Source organism: Hoplias malabaricus, chromosome Y, assembly GCF_029633855.1.
Source record: "Hoplias malabaricus isolate fHopMal1 chromosome Y, fHopMal1.hap1, whole genome shotgun sequence".
In the NCBI taxonomy this organism is placed as follows: domain Eukaryota; kingdom Metazoa; phylum Chordata; class Actinopteri; order Characiformes; family Erythrinidae; genus Hoplias; species Hoplias malabaricus.
In genome coordinates this window covers 41,923,980-41,938,074 of record NC_089820.1, presented here as the reverse complement: position 1 = coordinate 41,938,074, position 14,095 = coordinate 41,923,980, and the positions used below count along the sequence as shown (strand labels likewise).

General features: G+C 40.5%; 1 protein-coding gene across 2 annotated transcripts in view; it reads left to right on the top strand.

The window, feature by feature from the left end:
• LOC136678398 (apoptosis-stimulating of p53 protein 2-like) overlaps positions 1-11,288 on the top strand; it is a 43,089-nt gene extending 31,801 nt beyond the window's left edge. For both annotated transcript variants that reach the window (XM_066656456.1, XM_066656455.1), the window contains 11 exons: positions 2,098-2,262; positions 2,451-2,649; positions 3,021-3,158; positions 3,372-3,451; positions 3,797-4,169; positions 5,475-6,148; positions 7,257-7,394; positions 7,879-8,012; positions 8,378-8,544; positions 8,908-9,107; positions 10,229-11,288. In XM_066656456.1, the coding sequence (XP_066512553.1) occupies positions 2,098-2,262; positions 2,451-2,649; positions 3,021-3,158; positions 3,372-3,451; positions 3,797-4,169; positions 5,475-6,148; positions 7,257-7,394; positions 7,879-8,012; positions 8,378-8,544; positions 8,908-9,107; positions 10,229-10,270 (2,310 nt within the window). In that variant the 3' untranslated portion in view covers positions 10,271-11,288. The remainder of the gene's footprint in view (positions 1-2,097; positions 2,263-2,450; positions 2,650-3,020; positions 3,159-3,371; positions 3,452-3,796; positions 4,170-5,474; positions 6,149-7,256; positions 7,395-7,878; positions 8,013-8,377; positions 8,545-8,907; positions 9,108-10,228) is intronic.
• Positions 11,289-14,095: the final 2,807 nt, after the last annotated feature.

The window sequence follows — 14,095 nt, the reverse complement described above, 5'->3', positions numbered from 1 at the left end:
CTTCTGGCTAACTCTGTCTAAGTCTCTCCCTTTGCCATTCCCTATACCTTTATATGTCTCCCTGTTTCTAAGTCTCTTTCCCTGTCTCTCTCTTTCACTCCCTCTCAACCAAATCCTTCTTTTGAAATATGTCAATACTTCTCCATTCCCCTTTACGCTTACACTGATCCTCAGTTCACTTACACTTTGACTGATTTAAATCAGTTTATTGAAGTGTGCTTGGCCCTGTCCAGGGTGTATTCCTGCAGTGCGCACAATGATTCCAGGAAGGCTCCTTACTCGTGCAACCCTGAACAGGATGAACTTAATTTATGAAGTGTGCTTGTTCACATTGTAACTACATATTAACTAGTTACATTTACTGATATACATGTACTTAGATCCAATATAAATGGATTTATACTTTACTGAGCATTTTCAAATCATCATCTTTTTACTGCTGCTATGACTCTATATGTCCACACATTTGTAGATATCTCTTATAGTTAGTAAATTCACCTTCTTTAAGGGTCAACTATGGCTGCAACTGGTATTCAACTATACAGAAAGAGCCTGAATAATCAATAAAATGAGCGTACTCACAGCAGGAAATTAAGCGCATTTTAGATGTATTGCAGCACCTGTGCAGCGCTTGGAGGAGAAACTCTGGAACACTTCCCGCTCGATTCTCACATGCGCTGACATGGACTTTACCTGGAGTCTTTACTGGGGCGCTATCAGAGTAATGTCAGGGAGGAATGTTGTGTGTTGTGGCATTCGCACATACAGCTCCTCCGGGAAAACTCTGGAATATTTCTGGATTACCGTGCATGTGTGAAAGGGGCATGGGATGAGTTGTATTGTTCTTTAAGATCCAGTGCTAAAGGCTAATTACACTACCTCAATATCTAACGTCAGTAACTGTGGCTGCCAAATTCTCACAGCAATGTCCCAACATCTACAGGGTGAGCTATTTATATGGATACACCTTAATAAAATGGGAATGGTTGGTGATATTAACTTCCTGTTTGTGGCACACTAGTATATGGGAGGGGGAAAACATTTCAAGATGGGTGGTGACCATGGTGGCCATTTTAAAGTCAGTCATTTTGGATCCAACTTTTGTTTTTTCACCTGAAACTACGGATACTGGAAGCATGTGCTAGCATTCTTCCTATGGTGTTGCTATCAATGTGTAAAGAGTGGGAGAAGAGGGTTGCATTGACAATCAAACACAATGCGCAGCACTTTGAACACATTTTATAAGTGGTCAGAAACTTTTAAATAACTCATGAAAGAATAATGTTATGTTAAAACCATAAGCACACCATTGTTTTTCTTGTAAAATTCCCAATAAGTTTGATGCGTCACATGACCCTCTTCCCATTGAAAAACCAAAAGTTGGACCCAAAATGGCTGATTTCAAAATGGCCACCATGGTCACTACCCATCTTGAAAGGTTTTCCCCCTCCCATATACTAATGTGCCACAAACAGGAAGTTAATATCACCAACCATTCCCATTTTATTAAGGTGTATCCATATAAATGGCCCATGCTGTAGTGTAAAACCTTCTCAAAAGAGTAGAATCTGGTACTGCATATAGTACTGTGCAAAAGTTTTAGGCACCTAGGAAAATGGGTTTTAAAAAGCTGTGTATCTGTGCAGGTAAGTTTATTTATTTATAACTTCTCAAACAATTTTAGAATAATAACAAATAATATTTTTATATTAAGTGTGTGAAAGTGTTGTTTCAACCCTTTCTGAATTTCTCCTCCTGGCAGTCCAGTATCATCTGACATATGTTATAGGTATAGGATCCTATACCTATCCTATACCTATTACCTATGTTAATAAATATTCATTATGTTTAATCAAGTGTGATGTTGATTAAAGAAATATATACGATCAAGCAGAATTTCTGTAAAAAATTATTTTACTGTATTTATAATTTGTATTAATGGAGTAATATATAATTTTATACAATCACCATTCTTAACGAGAAATTATTTCCAATAATAATAATCTTAGGTTCCTATAGCTTTTGCACACTACTATATAATTTCACACAACGATACACACGGTTCAATGTAGACTCTCTCTCTCTTCCTCACTGTAGTTGAGAAATAAACTAAACCAAGAGCAGAGCGCTAAGCTCCAGCAGCAGAGAGACAGCCTGAGTAAACGGACACAAGAAGTGGCAGCTATGGATCGCAGAGTAGCTGAACTGCGAGAGCGACTTTGGAAGAAGAAGGCCGCTCTGCAGCAGAAAGAGAACCTGCCTGTGAGTGCATTAGCTATTAAGAAGTTAAAAAACATAATTTGTCTTTAGAAGGGGAGTGGAGATATGAAAGATGTTTATGTTTAGGGAAAATTTATAGCAGTAAGTTGGAAATCATATTAATTTCCAGATTCACATTTCTTTGTTTTTGTCTGACATTTTCTCTATGTCTCCCTCTTTCCCTTCTACAGCAACACACAGATGGCCACAGCTCTCAGAATATAGCTGGTCAGTCCAGAGTAGCTGCTGTTGGGCCTTATATACAGTGCCCTCCTCCTCCTCTTCCTCCCAGACAGGATGTCCTGATAAAGCCAGCCTATCCGGATGGCACTGCAACACTGCCCAAACCACTGACCAAACCTCTGGCCAAACCACTGACCAAACCCACTGGTAACACTCTCAGTTAAAGGCTTAGAATAGTTTGCATAAGAGCTGCCAAAAAGATATTGGATATTGGATTGGATATTCTTGGGGTTTTGTCTTTGTCTGTATTAATCTATAGTAAATACTATGTTAAGTTTATATTCATTCAAATCTCTGTTTAAAAGTCCTCGTCGTTACTAAACTCTACAGATTCAATATAACCACATTGATGCCATAGCCATCACCACCTTATTAGAAAGTAATAAGAAAGAAACTATCCTCCTTCTTCCCCTATCACAAACGCAGGCATTTCTTAACTGGCGTAACAGAATTGTTTATAATATCACAGTAAGCCCCTCCCTGTTTTACTGGTGACTCCTCCCCTTTCCTGCACCCAGGTGTTGGTCCCCAGGCTGGTAAAATCTCCGAGATCTCTGACTGGACCTCCAGCGCTGAGATCAGCAGTATGGGTGGATCCCAGCGTGGCTACGCCTCCACGTTGCCACGAATGAGCAGCCACGGCTCCACAGAGAAAGGTGCAAGCTCATGCACAAGTGCACACAAACACACGTATACACACACACACACACACAGATTCAGAGGGATGTTTCATGAAGAAATTGTAAATGATCAGTTGCATATCACTTCCAAAAACGTAACTTAATAAACCTAGACACAGTTTTGTGTGTATAAAATACATCTAGCATGTGCCACTCTTTTGTCATCACTCTCCTTATCATCTGTGTTAGATCCTGAAGCTGACTTGAAACCGCCACCACTTCCTTTACGGAAAAACCAGAGCAGCGAGGACCTCTTGAAGGATGGACAGGTATTACACACACACATGCACACACAGATGCGTTTTTATTTAAGCTTCAAAGCATCATGTATTGCGCTTCTTACAATTAATTTATATTTAGGTTTAAGGTAGTTAATGTTATTAAATGGTAACTTATACTCATTATTAAGCCTGGTCTTGGATCACATCAATATGTTATAAATCATCTTACAAACAGAAATGTAATCAGGCCTATAAAAGTGGGAATAAAGCAAAAGGGTCATCAGTAAATGACTATGTAGGTATTTATGTAACTAATAATGCAATTATATTTAAATGTAATTTAATTTAAATGTTTGATTGTGTGTGTGTGTGTGTGTGTGTGTGTGTGTCCAGTGTGTAGGTAAAGTGCCTCCTCCAGTGCCCAGTAAACCAGCCAAACAGTCCAGCTTTAATAAGCCCTGCTTCGGCACCAATTTCCCTGAAAAACCCAGAGTGCCCCCCCAGCTCCCCCCACCATCCACACATAGCCAGAGACCACCGCTGCCTCCTCCACACCACAGCCTGTCTTCTAAAACAGACACCCTGCCTGCCGCCACTGTGCGGCCCTTCAGCGTGGAGAACTCTGGGAAAGGAGCCGTGACCCCTCCAACACTCCACAAGCCCCAGACCCTAGCGGCTAGCTCCATCTACTCCATGTATACACAGCACGGCTCGCTAGCCAAAGGGTACCAGGGCCAGAGCACACTGACCCGCTCCCAGCCTCGCTGTAAGTATTGCTAATACCTCGAAATTAATGGTACGATCAGCAGAAATTGCTGTTAACACCTCAGATTAAAGATAAAGTCAGCAGTAAGCTCTCTCCAAATTAAATATATGATCAGCAGTTAGAGCTGGTGATACAGTTAAAACCTCAGATTTAAAGATAGAATCACCTGAAAGTGAGGCTGCATGCAGTTAAAGACTACTCAGAGTTCCAGCCCAAGAAATTAGTACAAACACTGCTGCATCATTTGGTGAGAATTAAAGATGCGGCCCATGATGTGAGTGCCGTTATCTGTAACTGTGCCGAGGCAGTAATGTCAGCCTAAGGCAGTGACATATTAATAACCATGCAACCAAGAGCTCATTGAAGGAGCAAGCTGGGTATTTAAAGCATTCACATTACAACATGAAATCAGGAGCGTGACTCATCCTCAGTCTCATCAGCCAACTGGTAGAGAGAGAGAGAGAGACAGAGAGAGAGAGAGAGAATTAGGCAGATTTTTCCTCAAATGCTAGGGGCTTTACAACGCTTAAGCCTATTCTTGTTATTGAGTACCTCTTTGTATCTGTCAATGCTTTTCTTCTTTTTCTTTTGTTATTTTTTACACAGCTTATAATTTTCCAAATTCCACCCTTAAAGGAGCAATCTGTAATATTGACAGCAAGCGTTTAAAATCGGAACTATAATACAGTTTCAAAAGAGTGAAGATAGCAGCTTCTTATTCATAATTTTCGTATTCAAGCATTTAGTTTCACCTTAAATGGGTCCATGTAAGAGTCTACTCATTCCCTCTTAAACAGCTATGCAAAGCTAAATCTGGTGCTAGGTTTTATAAACAAAACTCGTTTTGAAACACTTCTTATTTCCCATTTTATCCATTTAAAATACACGACCAAGTGCAAATCATGTGACGTAAACATCTACCTACTAGTGAAATACTTATATTTGCTGTGTACTACCAAGCTTGATTTCTCTGTTCCACCTTAAATAGGTGAATGTGCAAGGCTTTTCAAACACAATTCTTACTCCGTAATTTGTTTAAAACAAACACACCACAGAGAACTACATAACAATCTGCCTCAATTTCAATGATATTTACACCTTTCAATCATGTTGTTATTCACCTACAAAACACAGTCCTAACACCTTTCAAACATCACTATGCCTAACTTTCTTTATATAAAACAAACAGCCTATGGCATTTACTCTTTTTAATCTTTACATAGGCATTTGCTCTAAAAAAGCAGTGACTTACAAAGTCGTAATTTATTGCTCCTCTGATAGTTACTCCTGGTCACTCTTTTGCAGTGTACGGAAAGCCCGTCATTCCATCCACTGGAGGGCAACATTCCCATTCTCAGGACAGCAGCCACGCTGAGCGAACCACTACTACAGAGTTAGACCAAGTGGACCATGGTCTTAGCAGTGGTCCATCTGGGGAGGGTCCAGAGTCTGAGCGCGTCCCTCGACCCCTGAGCCCCACCAAACTTCTGCCCTTCCTGTCTCACCCTCATCGTCTGCAGAGCGACGCTGACCTAGAAGCTCTACGCAAGAGACTGCACCATGCTCCTAGACCCCTGAAGAAACGTAGCTCTATCACAGAGCCAGAGGGGCCTGCTGGCCCCAACATCCAGAAACTCCTCTACCAGAAGACAACACTAGCTGCCATGGAGACACCAGAAAAGGAGAGCACAGCAGGGACGATGGGACAGGAGGAGGATATTGGAGCAATTCGGAAAGAGGACAATTCCATCCCACCTCCACTACCTCCTCGCTCCCCTGTCCCAGATGAACTGAACCCCCCTTTAGAAGAGGATGAACAAGAAGGGGGTGATTCCACTCCTACAGAGGCATACACAGAGGAGTATCCTCCATATCCCCCACCCCCCTACCCCACAGTAACAGACCAGGATGGACCTGGGGATGACAGCAGCAGCAGCATGAAGGCTCCAGAGGTCACAGGACAGGTCCTGCTTCCCCCGGTATGCACTGCTGTATTCTCATATTTTGTCATTTTCTTATTACTGAAAGGTTTCTGCTGTATGATGACAAAATTAAAGTTGTTTAAAAAAACAACAAAAAAAATCACATGCATGCTTAAAGGATACTTTGCACCACGCTAATTTACTACATTTACAGTATAATATATTTACAGTACACTAATGGTTCTTTGAGAATTTGTGTTAACACATAGAACCACTGTTGCTCAAAGACCCCTGGAGAACCATGTTTTTTAAAGAAAAATAGAGACCGAAACAAGTGATGACCTGATTAAATCTGTGCAGGTAAAACACTGTAGGAATTGGATTTGGTGGGATCTCCTTCAAAAGATTCCAATGTGAAACACTGACATTAATATAAACATATTTCAGGCATATTTACCATTAGTTACCAGTGTCCCTGGTGAAGAAGGTGAGAAAGAGAGATAAGAACACATTGAAACTTACACAGAGAAAATGAAAGAAAAGAGAGTCGGATCAGAACACACTTAGAACAGCCCTTAATTCTAGTTCCTTATCCGAGGCTGCTGCTAAGCAACTGACCACACTAAGGTCCTAATCACTGTCTGTGGATTCATTAAACATTGAAGTGGGAGAGAAGCCAACCCAGTGTCAGCAACATTTATGACTCTAATGAATCCCTCTCTTGCCTCCATATTTTTTAGGATTCATATTCTAAATAAATATGCTATATGTCCAAACGTCTTTTCTAAACTTACGTGTATAAACTGAGGGTTTGTCCCCTCCCCATTTGCCCCAGTAATATCAGGGATTGGATGACTAGTCCTGAGTCACAAATTGTAGGGCCATCCCAGCTCATCCCAAAAGTATTGGATGGAGGTTAATTGCTCCACAGAACCACCCAAACCTGGGTGAGCTTCACACCCCTCTACCAGACATTTGCCACTGAGCTTAGTGACCTTAGCTTGTCCGATTCTATTCCTGAACGTGTGCACTCTCAAATTGTGATAAAAATAGCAACAAGGAGTGTCCGCAAATATTTGGGCATATAGCGTGACTACAGCACAAAACATTTGTTTGTGGAAAAAATCTTCCATTAATTTACCTCTCCTGTCGTCTCTGTCCTCAGGGGAAGAGGACGAACCTACGGAAGGTGGGTTCAGAGCGGATAAATCACGGAATGAGAGTTCGCTTCAACCCCTTGGCGCTGTTGCTGGATGCCTCTCTGGAGGGAGAGTATGATCTGGTCCAGAGGATCATATATGAGGTCAGGCAGAACAGGAGGTTCTTCTACAAACTAAAAGGCTACAAACTGAGGCTAAAATAGTTCTGTGGGACACTTAGAGCCAGTTTCCCAGACCTAGATTAAGTCTAAGGCTGTGTTAAAAAAAATTTCTAATAGTAATTTTCCATTGACCCTTAAATTTAGTCTCAAGTAAGACTCCACCTGGCTTTCCTCAAAGACTAGGCTGTGTTCATTGTTACTTCACTGAATGTGGTTCTAGTGTGAACACTGCCATTTTGTTTTTCTTAAGGTGCATTTTCTTCTCTGGTTTGTGCCATGTTATGGACAGCGTTTTAATATTACATATGACCTATGTTAAAATTACATTACCCCACAACCTAAGTAAAACTACACTCTAAGTAGGGCTAATAATAAATAAATAGGGCTAAATATGACACAGTTACACATCTGTGGTTATGCTGAACAAAGAGGATATAATCTGTGTTTCTGTGTTATGCCTGGGCAGGTGGATGACCCTAGTTTGCCGAACGATGAGGGCATCACTGCCCTTCATAACGCGGTGTGTGCCGGACACACAGAGATTGTGAAATTCCTGGTGCAGTTCGGAGTGAATGTCAATGCTGCCGACAGCGATGGATGGTGAGGGAACAAAAAAGCTGCAACAATTAAGAATAAAAGCAGAAACATGTTTGACATGATTGCTTCTTTAGTGGTGCAATAGAGCTACAAATGTAACAAGACATTTGAGGGAAACAACATATTTTAGGCCAAAACGACCCTGTAGGGTTCATCCACTGCTTGATGTATAGACATAATGTGTATTCTTGGACCCTCCCCCTAATTGTGACTGGTCCAGTTCAAGAGAAAAGGATTTAAAGTACACTTATAACTGGCTGTAACTGCTTATAACTGCTTGTATTTTCTCGTTGTTTAAAGTACACTGCCAGCTAACACTGAACCAGAATTCTCTCTCTTTTCTGTTTTCCAATTTCTCTGGTTGCTAGGACTCCTCTACACTGTGCTGCCTCCTGTAATAATGTGCAGGTGTGCAAGTTCCTGGTGGAGTCTGGAGCTGCCGTGTTTGCCACCACTTACAGTGACATGCAGACGGCGGCGGATAAGTGTGAGGAGCTGGAGGATGGATACGCTCAGTGCTCTCAGTTCCTCTATGGTAAGAAGCGCCAGCTCTAGGTCAGAAAACCCACCCAAACATATAGTTAACAAATAATTCATACTGGATATGAATCCTTATATAATGTCCAAGATTCTTTACACCCAATGATGTATCGAAATGGATATTCTTATCCAAAACTATAAATAATCCAAATATATTAATAACAATAACAATAATAATAAAATATAAATAAAAAAAAAAACAAAGTAAGTAAATCTAAAAAACAGAATTACACCTTTTAATGAAACTGCAATGATTTACTCAGTCAAATTAAGTGGTGCATCAAAATCATGCAGGACAACATTTTACTGTATCTGTACTGATCAACTTGCTGTGTGACTGTTGCTGATGTGTGTGTAGGTGTGCAGGAGAAGATGGGAGTGATGAACCGGGGCATGGTGTATGCTTTGTGGGATTATGAAGCAGAGAGCGCTGATGAGTTGTCCTTCACTGAAGGAGACTCAATGACGGTTCTGAAGAGGGACGATGGTCAGGAAAGCGAATGGTGGTGGGCTCGATGTGGAGACCATGAGGGCTACATCCCTCGCAACCTGCTCGGGGTGAGAGTCTGCACACAACTATACATGCATTTACATGCACATATCAGATTTTGACAGTAATGCGTTCAGCACTTTCCTAATGTAGTAATATGAAAACTGAGTTTACATGAGTCAAGGCCTATTCGCAGACGGGTGTGATTTTTACTGTAGTGAAATTTTCAAACAAATCTGGTGCATTTTTTGTCTCAACACTCTCAAATCGTGAGAAGAAGCTGAAAGAGGAAGAAGAAATGGATTCACTGAGTAGGAGTACCACTGCGATTAAATGACACACAGACTGATTTCACCCCAGTATACAGAACAACATAGGGAGTTCAGCAGTGTTCCCAAAGGGCACTGGGGGAGTTTGAGGCTCTGCTACTCTTCTCATCTTAATTTTAGTAGTCAGCGCGTTGCATGTTCTTTAAGCTTTTGTGTTTTGCTATGAACAAGGTGAGTTGGTCAGCTGCTGTCTTCCATTAATTTGGTCTGCAACCATGGCAACGGAGCTCTGATTGGTAAACCTGATATTAACTATTAAAACGCAGAAATTTCTTAATGCAGAAAATGGATCATGTTCTAACTCAAAATCGGACACAACATCGCAGTCCATCAGTTTCAGACCCAAGAATGGTGAAATATATGTTTTGTTCTCAAACTCAAATTGTTTGTTTTGTCCGTAATATAAGACTCTGTGTGAATAGGCCTTCACTCAGCATGAACTTTCTTATTACAGTGCCCATTGTGCTTCTGTTTGGTGGCCACATTATTTTTTATGCTTATATTCATGGGCTACTTAAGTAGAAATGCCTGTATTGTGCTTCCTTTAGGATGCTTGCTTTTTTTTAAATGACTTATCTTGTGTTTCTGCTTACTGGCCAGCCTTGTATTTGTCCAGAGCATTGATCAAACACTACATGACAAAACGAGATGAACTACTCTCTACGTACACCAGTAAGGTTGAGCTAAAAAAAATAGTGTTTCTAAAGTGGCCAAGAAGATGAAGTTTAATGTAGGGTGTGTCCAAAAGTGGCCAGCAACTGTATAAAAAGCACATGAATGTAAATGACCAGCAATACATTTATGTAATCTACATGAATGATTCTCGTGATTAATTGCTAACGTAAACATTCCATTCACAGCTGTATCTGCGGATTAAGCCCAGACAGAGGAGTTTGGCCTAAATCTCAATCCTCAGGAAGTGGTGGTTCTGTCCCAAACTGGCGTGCCCTAACGCCTCATGCACACTACACCATCAAGGCAACAGCTAAAGGGCTTTAAACAAGGACACTCTGATGTGCTTAGTACATACTGGTACATTTGTGAGCTTTATGCTGCTTTTCTGCCATTTGTTGAATCATCTACTTTAGAAGCACAAGAAAAGAATGTAACAGGCTTTAAAATCTTTGTCCATTTGTTATTTGTTGAAATAATGTAGCAAGGCCTAATAAAGGTTTGTTAATATTTTCAAAGGCCTTGCCTATTATCTAAAATACACAGCTGTGAAAACTAGATCTGAAAGCATCAGTGTTGGAAATGATTCGTAATTTATATGGTTCTAAAACTATTTGTACAGATGTATAGAGATGATCACTCCTTTATTCACTGTGAGGAGTTTATCAGGTTTTATGTATGTGTATAATGTCTGTTTCTTTATGAATGTAGCTCTGTATCACAAGCTGCTGTGTGAGGCTCTTTGAAAGTTTAGTAGAAACAAACTGCAACACTTGCACACATTTTCTTAATGTGTGGCCAGTTTATTGATCCGTTCCAAATATTTATATATTTTTTTATTTTTGGCCATGACGTTTTTATTTGTTCCCAAAATGTAGTCTGTTTTTTTGTGTGTGTGTGTGTGTTCTCACACATCATTCTCATGCTTTCTCTAAATTAAATTCATGGGTTTTTAAATTGTATAAACAAAGTAATAAAGTATATGCTCACTTAAAAAAATGTGTGCATACAATTAAAAGAAGATATCTGCTATATTTTTAAAACAAATGTAAAATATGTAAACTGTGGGAATTAGTTGTGGCCACAAATTATGAAAAAGTGAATAGAAATTTGCTAATTGTTCCCTCAGTAAAGGTTGTAAGAGACTGTTCTGAAGCACTGAAATTGAGTTCTATGAAATAATTTTTTTGCCAAACTGTGGCCCTGTTTACACTTGGCTCTGTCTTCATCTTCCTATTAGACCTGAACTCTCACTGGGGCGACCTATCATGGAGCCCAATTTTTAATGCAAATATTGTTTGATTGCAAGATCTGATCAGTATCTGGATGCTGAATCTGCATTCAGAGGTTCACAGTTCAAAGCTAAACCAGCTGTGTCTTAATTAGATGATGATCCAAGCTCCATCATCAGATAACAGTGCTTGGATGCTAATGCCAAGTGTAAACAGGCACTAAACCTATAGCTGAATCTGGATCAACAATCTTTTGCTCCACAACTCATTGTTGACAGCAAACAAACTCCTCAAGCTCCAGTCAAGAATCTCTAGGAATGTAGTCTAGATCTGAGTAAGTAAGGGATCATTTAAGACTGATTTATATCTCTGGTGCTCAATGAGACGTCAGTGCTGCGTGTTCACTTCTTCATCCAAACAAAATAAATGCTTTCTACTGAAACCATGCTGTTCCTTGGCAAGTTGTGTATGTGTCTGAAGTAAATTAAATGTATACTGCAGTGGTATTCACTCTGCAGACTCTGGTCTGAGTCTGGACCTACACATGATTTATTATGGACTAATAAAAAAACAGGGCGGCACAGTGGCGCAGCAGGTAGTGTCGCAGTCACACAGCTCCAGGGGCCTGGAGGTTGTGGGTTTGATTCCCGCTCCAGGTGACTGTCTGTGTCTGTGACTGTCTGTGAGGAGTTGGTGTGTTCTCCTCCGGGTGCTCCGGTGTCCTCCCACAGTCCAAAAACACACGTTGGAATGTGTGTGTGTGTGCTGCCCTCCGAAGGACTGGAGCCCCCTCCAGAGTGTATTCCCGCCTTGCGCCCAATGATTCAAGGTAGGCTCTGGACCCACCGCGACCCTGAACTGGATAAGCAGTTACAGATAATGAATGAATGAATGAATAATAACAAAACAACAAAAAAAGAGCAAATTCTCCTGGATATACATCTAAATGGTCTGGAATTGCATTTCATTGCTAGAAACATCACTCTGCATGCACTAGGTTTGTTGACCGCAAAAGCAAACTGACAATGGTAGGTTTATATCAGGTATCAAATTTAAATGATTTCGTAAAGGAACAATATGTAGTATTTCTACCTTAAAATTACAGCTTCTAAATTATTGTAATGCTGCACTGAGCTGTAATAAGGAGAATACAGCCTCTGTTGCGGTCCTATTCTGGTTTACTGCACTGAGCTACTGAATCACCGGGCAGAGGACTCTCGCGAGAAATGGGTACCACTTAACGTACATAGCTCACAGGTGGATGGTTGCCTAGCTACAAGAAGAATCTATCTTGGTATTCCTGATACGGGTATTATATGGCACAAGGAGCAAAGAGGAGAAAGAGAATGAACGGCCATACAAGAGTTAATACTGGACTGAATTTACAGAGTAAAGTGAGCTGAAACAGACCTGAGGACACAAGTTAGTACAATACTTACACAAGTATTTGTAGCCATTTTTTTTTGTTGTGGTGCTAGTTAGTGATAGTTTTGTTGACGAAAGTGTTTTAATCAATTTTGAGAGTTACTGAGCAGTGAGCCAGGGTTTGCAGCTGCTAACTTTAGCCGGATTAGCTCACTTTTTCGCGTTAGACATCGATTTTGGTAATAGTTTTCTTGTCGGTTGCTATGTGGACTAATGAAAGAAGTTACATTTTGTGTCAGTGGAACCAAGCTTTGTTGAGGACAGTGTTATAATCTAATTTTGAGAGTTACTGATAAACGAGGTCGAGCGCTAGCACTTGCATACTTTAGCCGGATTTGCTCAGCTTTTTTTTAGCATTTGACATTATGTTAAGAAGTGCTTTACTGTCAGTTACGGTGGTTATAACGGCTTGTGTACCACCAAAGTTACATTTTATGGTTGTAATAACATGGTCCCGTGTGTATTATGAGTGATATATGGGTTTTATCATGTAATCGACATTTTATTCATTACACACCTTCCCTCGGCTCAAAATCAGCCAGAGCCCCAGAGCCATTTGCTACTTTTGTAAACATCACTCGATGAGTGAGAGAGTAAAAGTGAGAGAGAGAGTAGAGAGGCGTTTGTCTGTGAGAGAGAGACAGGGAGTATGGAGAGAGATTAGTCTCAACATACTTTACAAATGCGTAACCGTTAATCCACAAATATGTTTCACCGTTCACAAATGAACACATCCCAATCTGTGTTTCACAGTCTTCAATTTGTACAAATACAGTTACATTCATAAATGCACGTTTTTGGTTTTCATTGATATATCACAAATTTATGCGAAAATATATACATTGGTTTAAATTTACATTGCAAATATTTGTAAAGTCGAAGTCTCAAATAAAAAATGTATTTGTAAAATGTAGAATCTGCATTTGTGGATCAAATCACTCACGTGTTTTCCGTGATGTGCATTTGTTCATTTCCTCTCGTGGGTTTTTGTATTTTGAGACTTTCCTTTCGCTTTTCATCCGATCCAAATACAAATGTGGCCAGCGGGCGAACAAGCTACCGCTAGGTGGCACTGTTGTTTTAGGACGTGTGGAGCCTACCTATATGTAGCCGCATTTGCGCAACATTTAATGTGGAAGTTCGAACAAAACCCGCCCAAGCCGCTGAATTCAGCTCCATATCACAGACAGTTAGGAGGGGGATCACTGTGGAACGCTTTTGAAGGTGCCCTAAATTTAACGACGTTAAAATCCATCGGAACTTCCCTAATTTCGCTGCAGACTAGTGTTGTCAAATAAAATACGTTAAAATCCGTATTTGGACTAAAATGGCACTGATATGTTTCGTAATTTTGTTTCAGACATGCTCTCCCTCAGACGGAGGGAGGGGCAGATACCC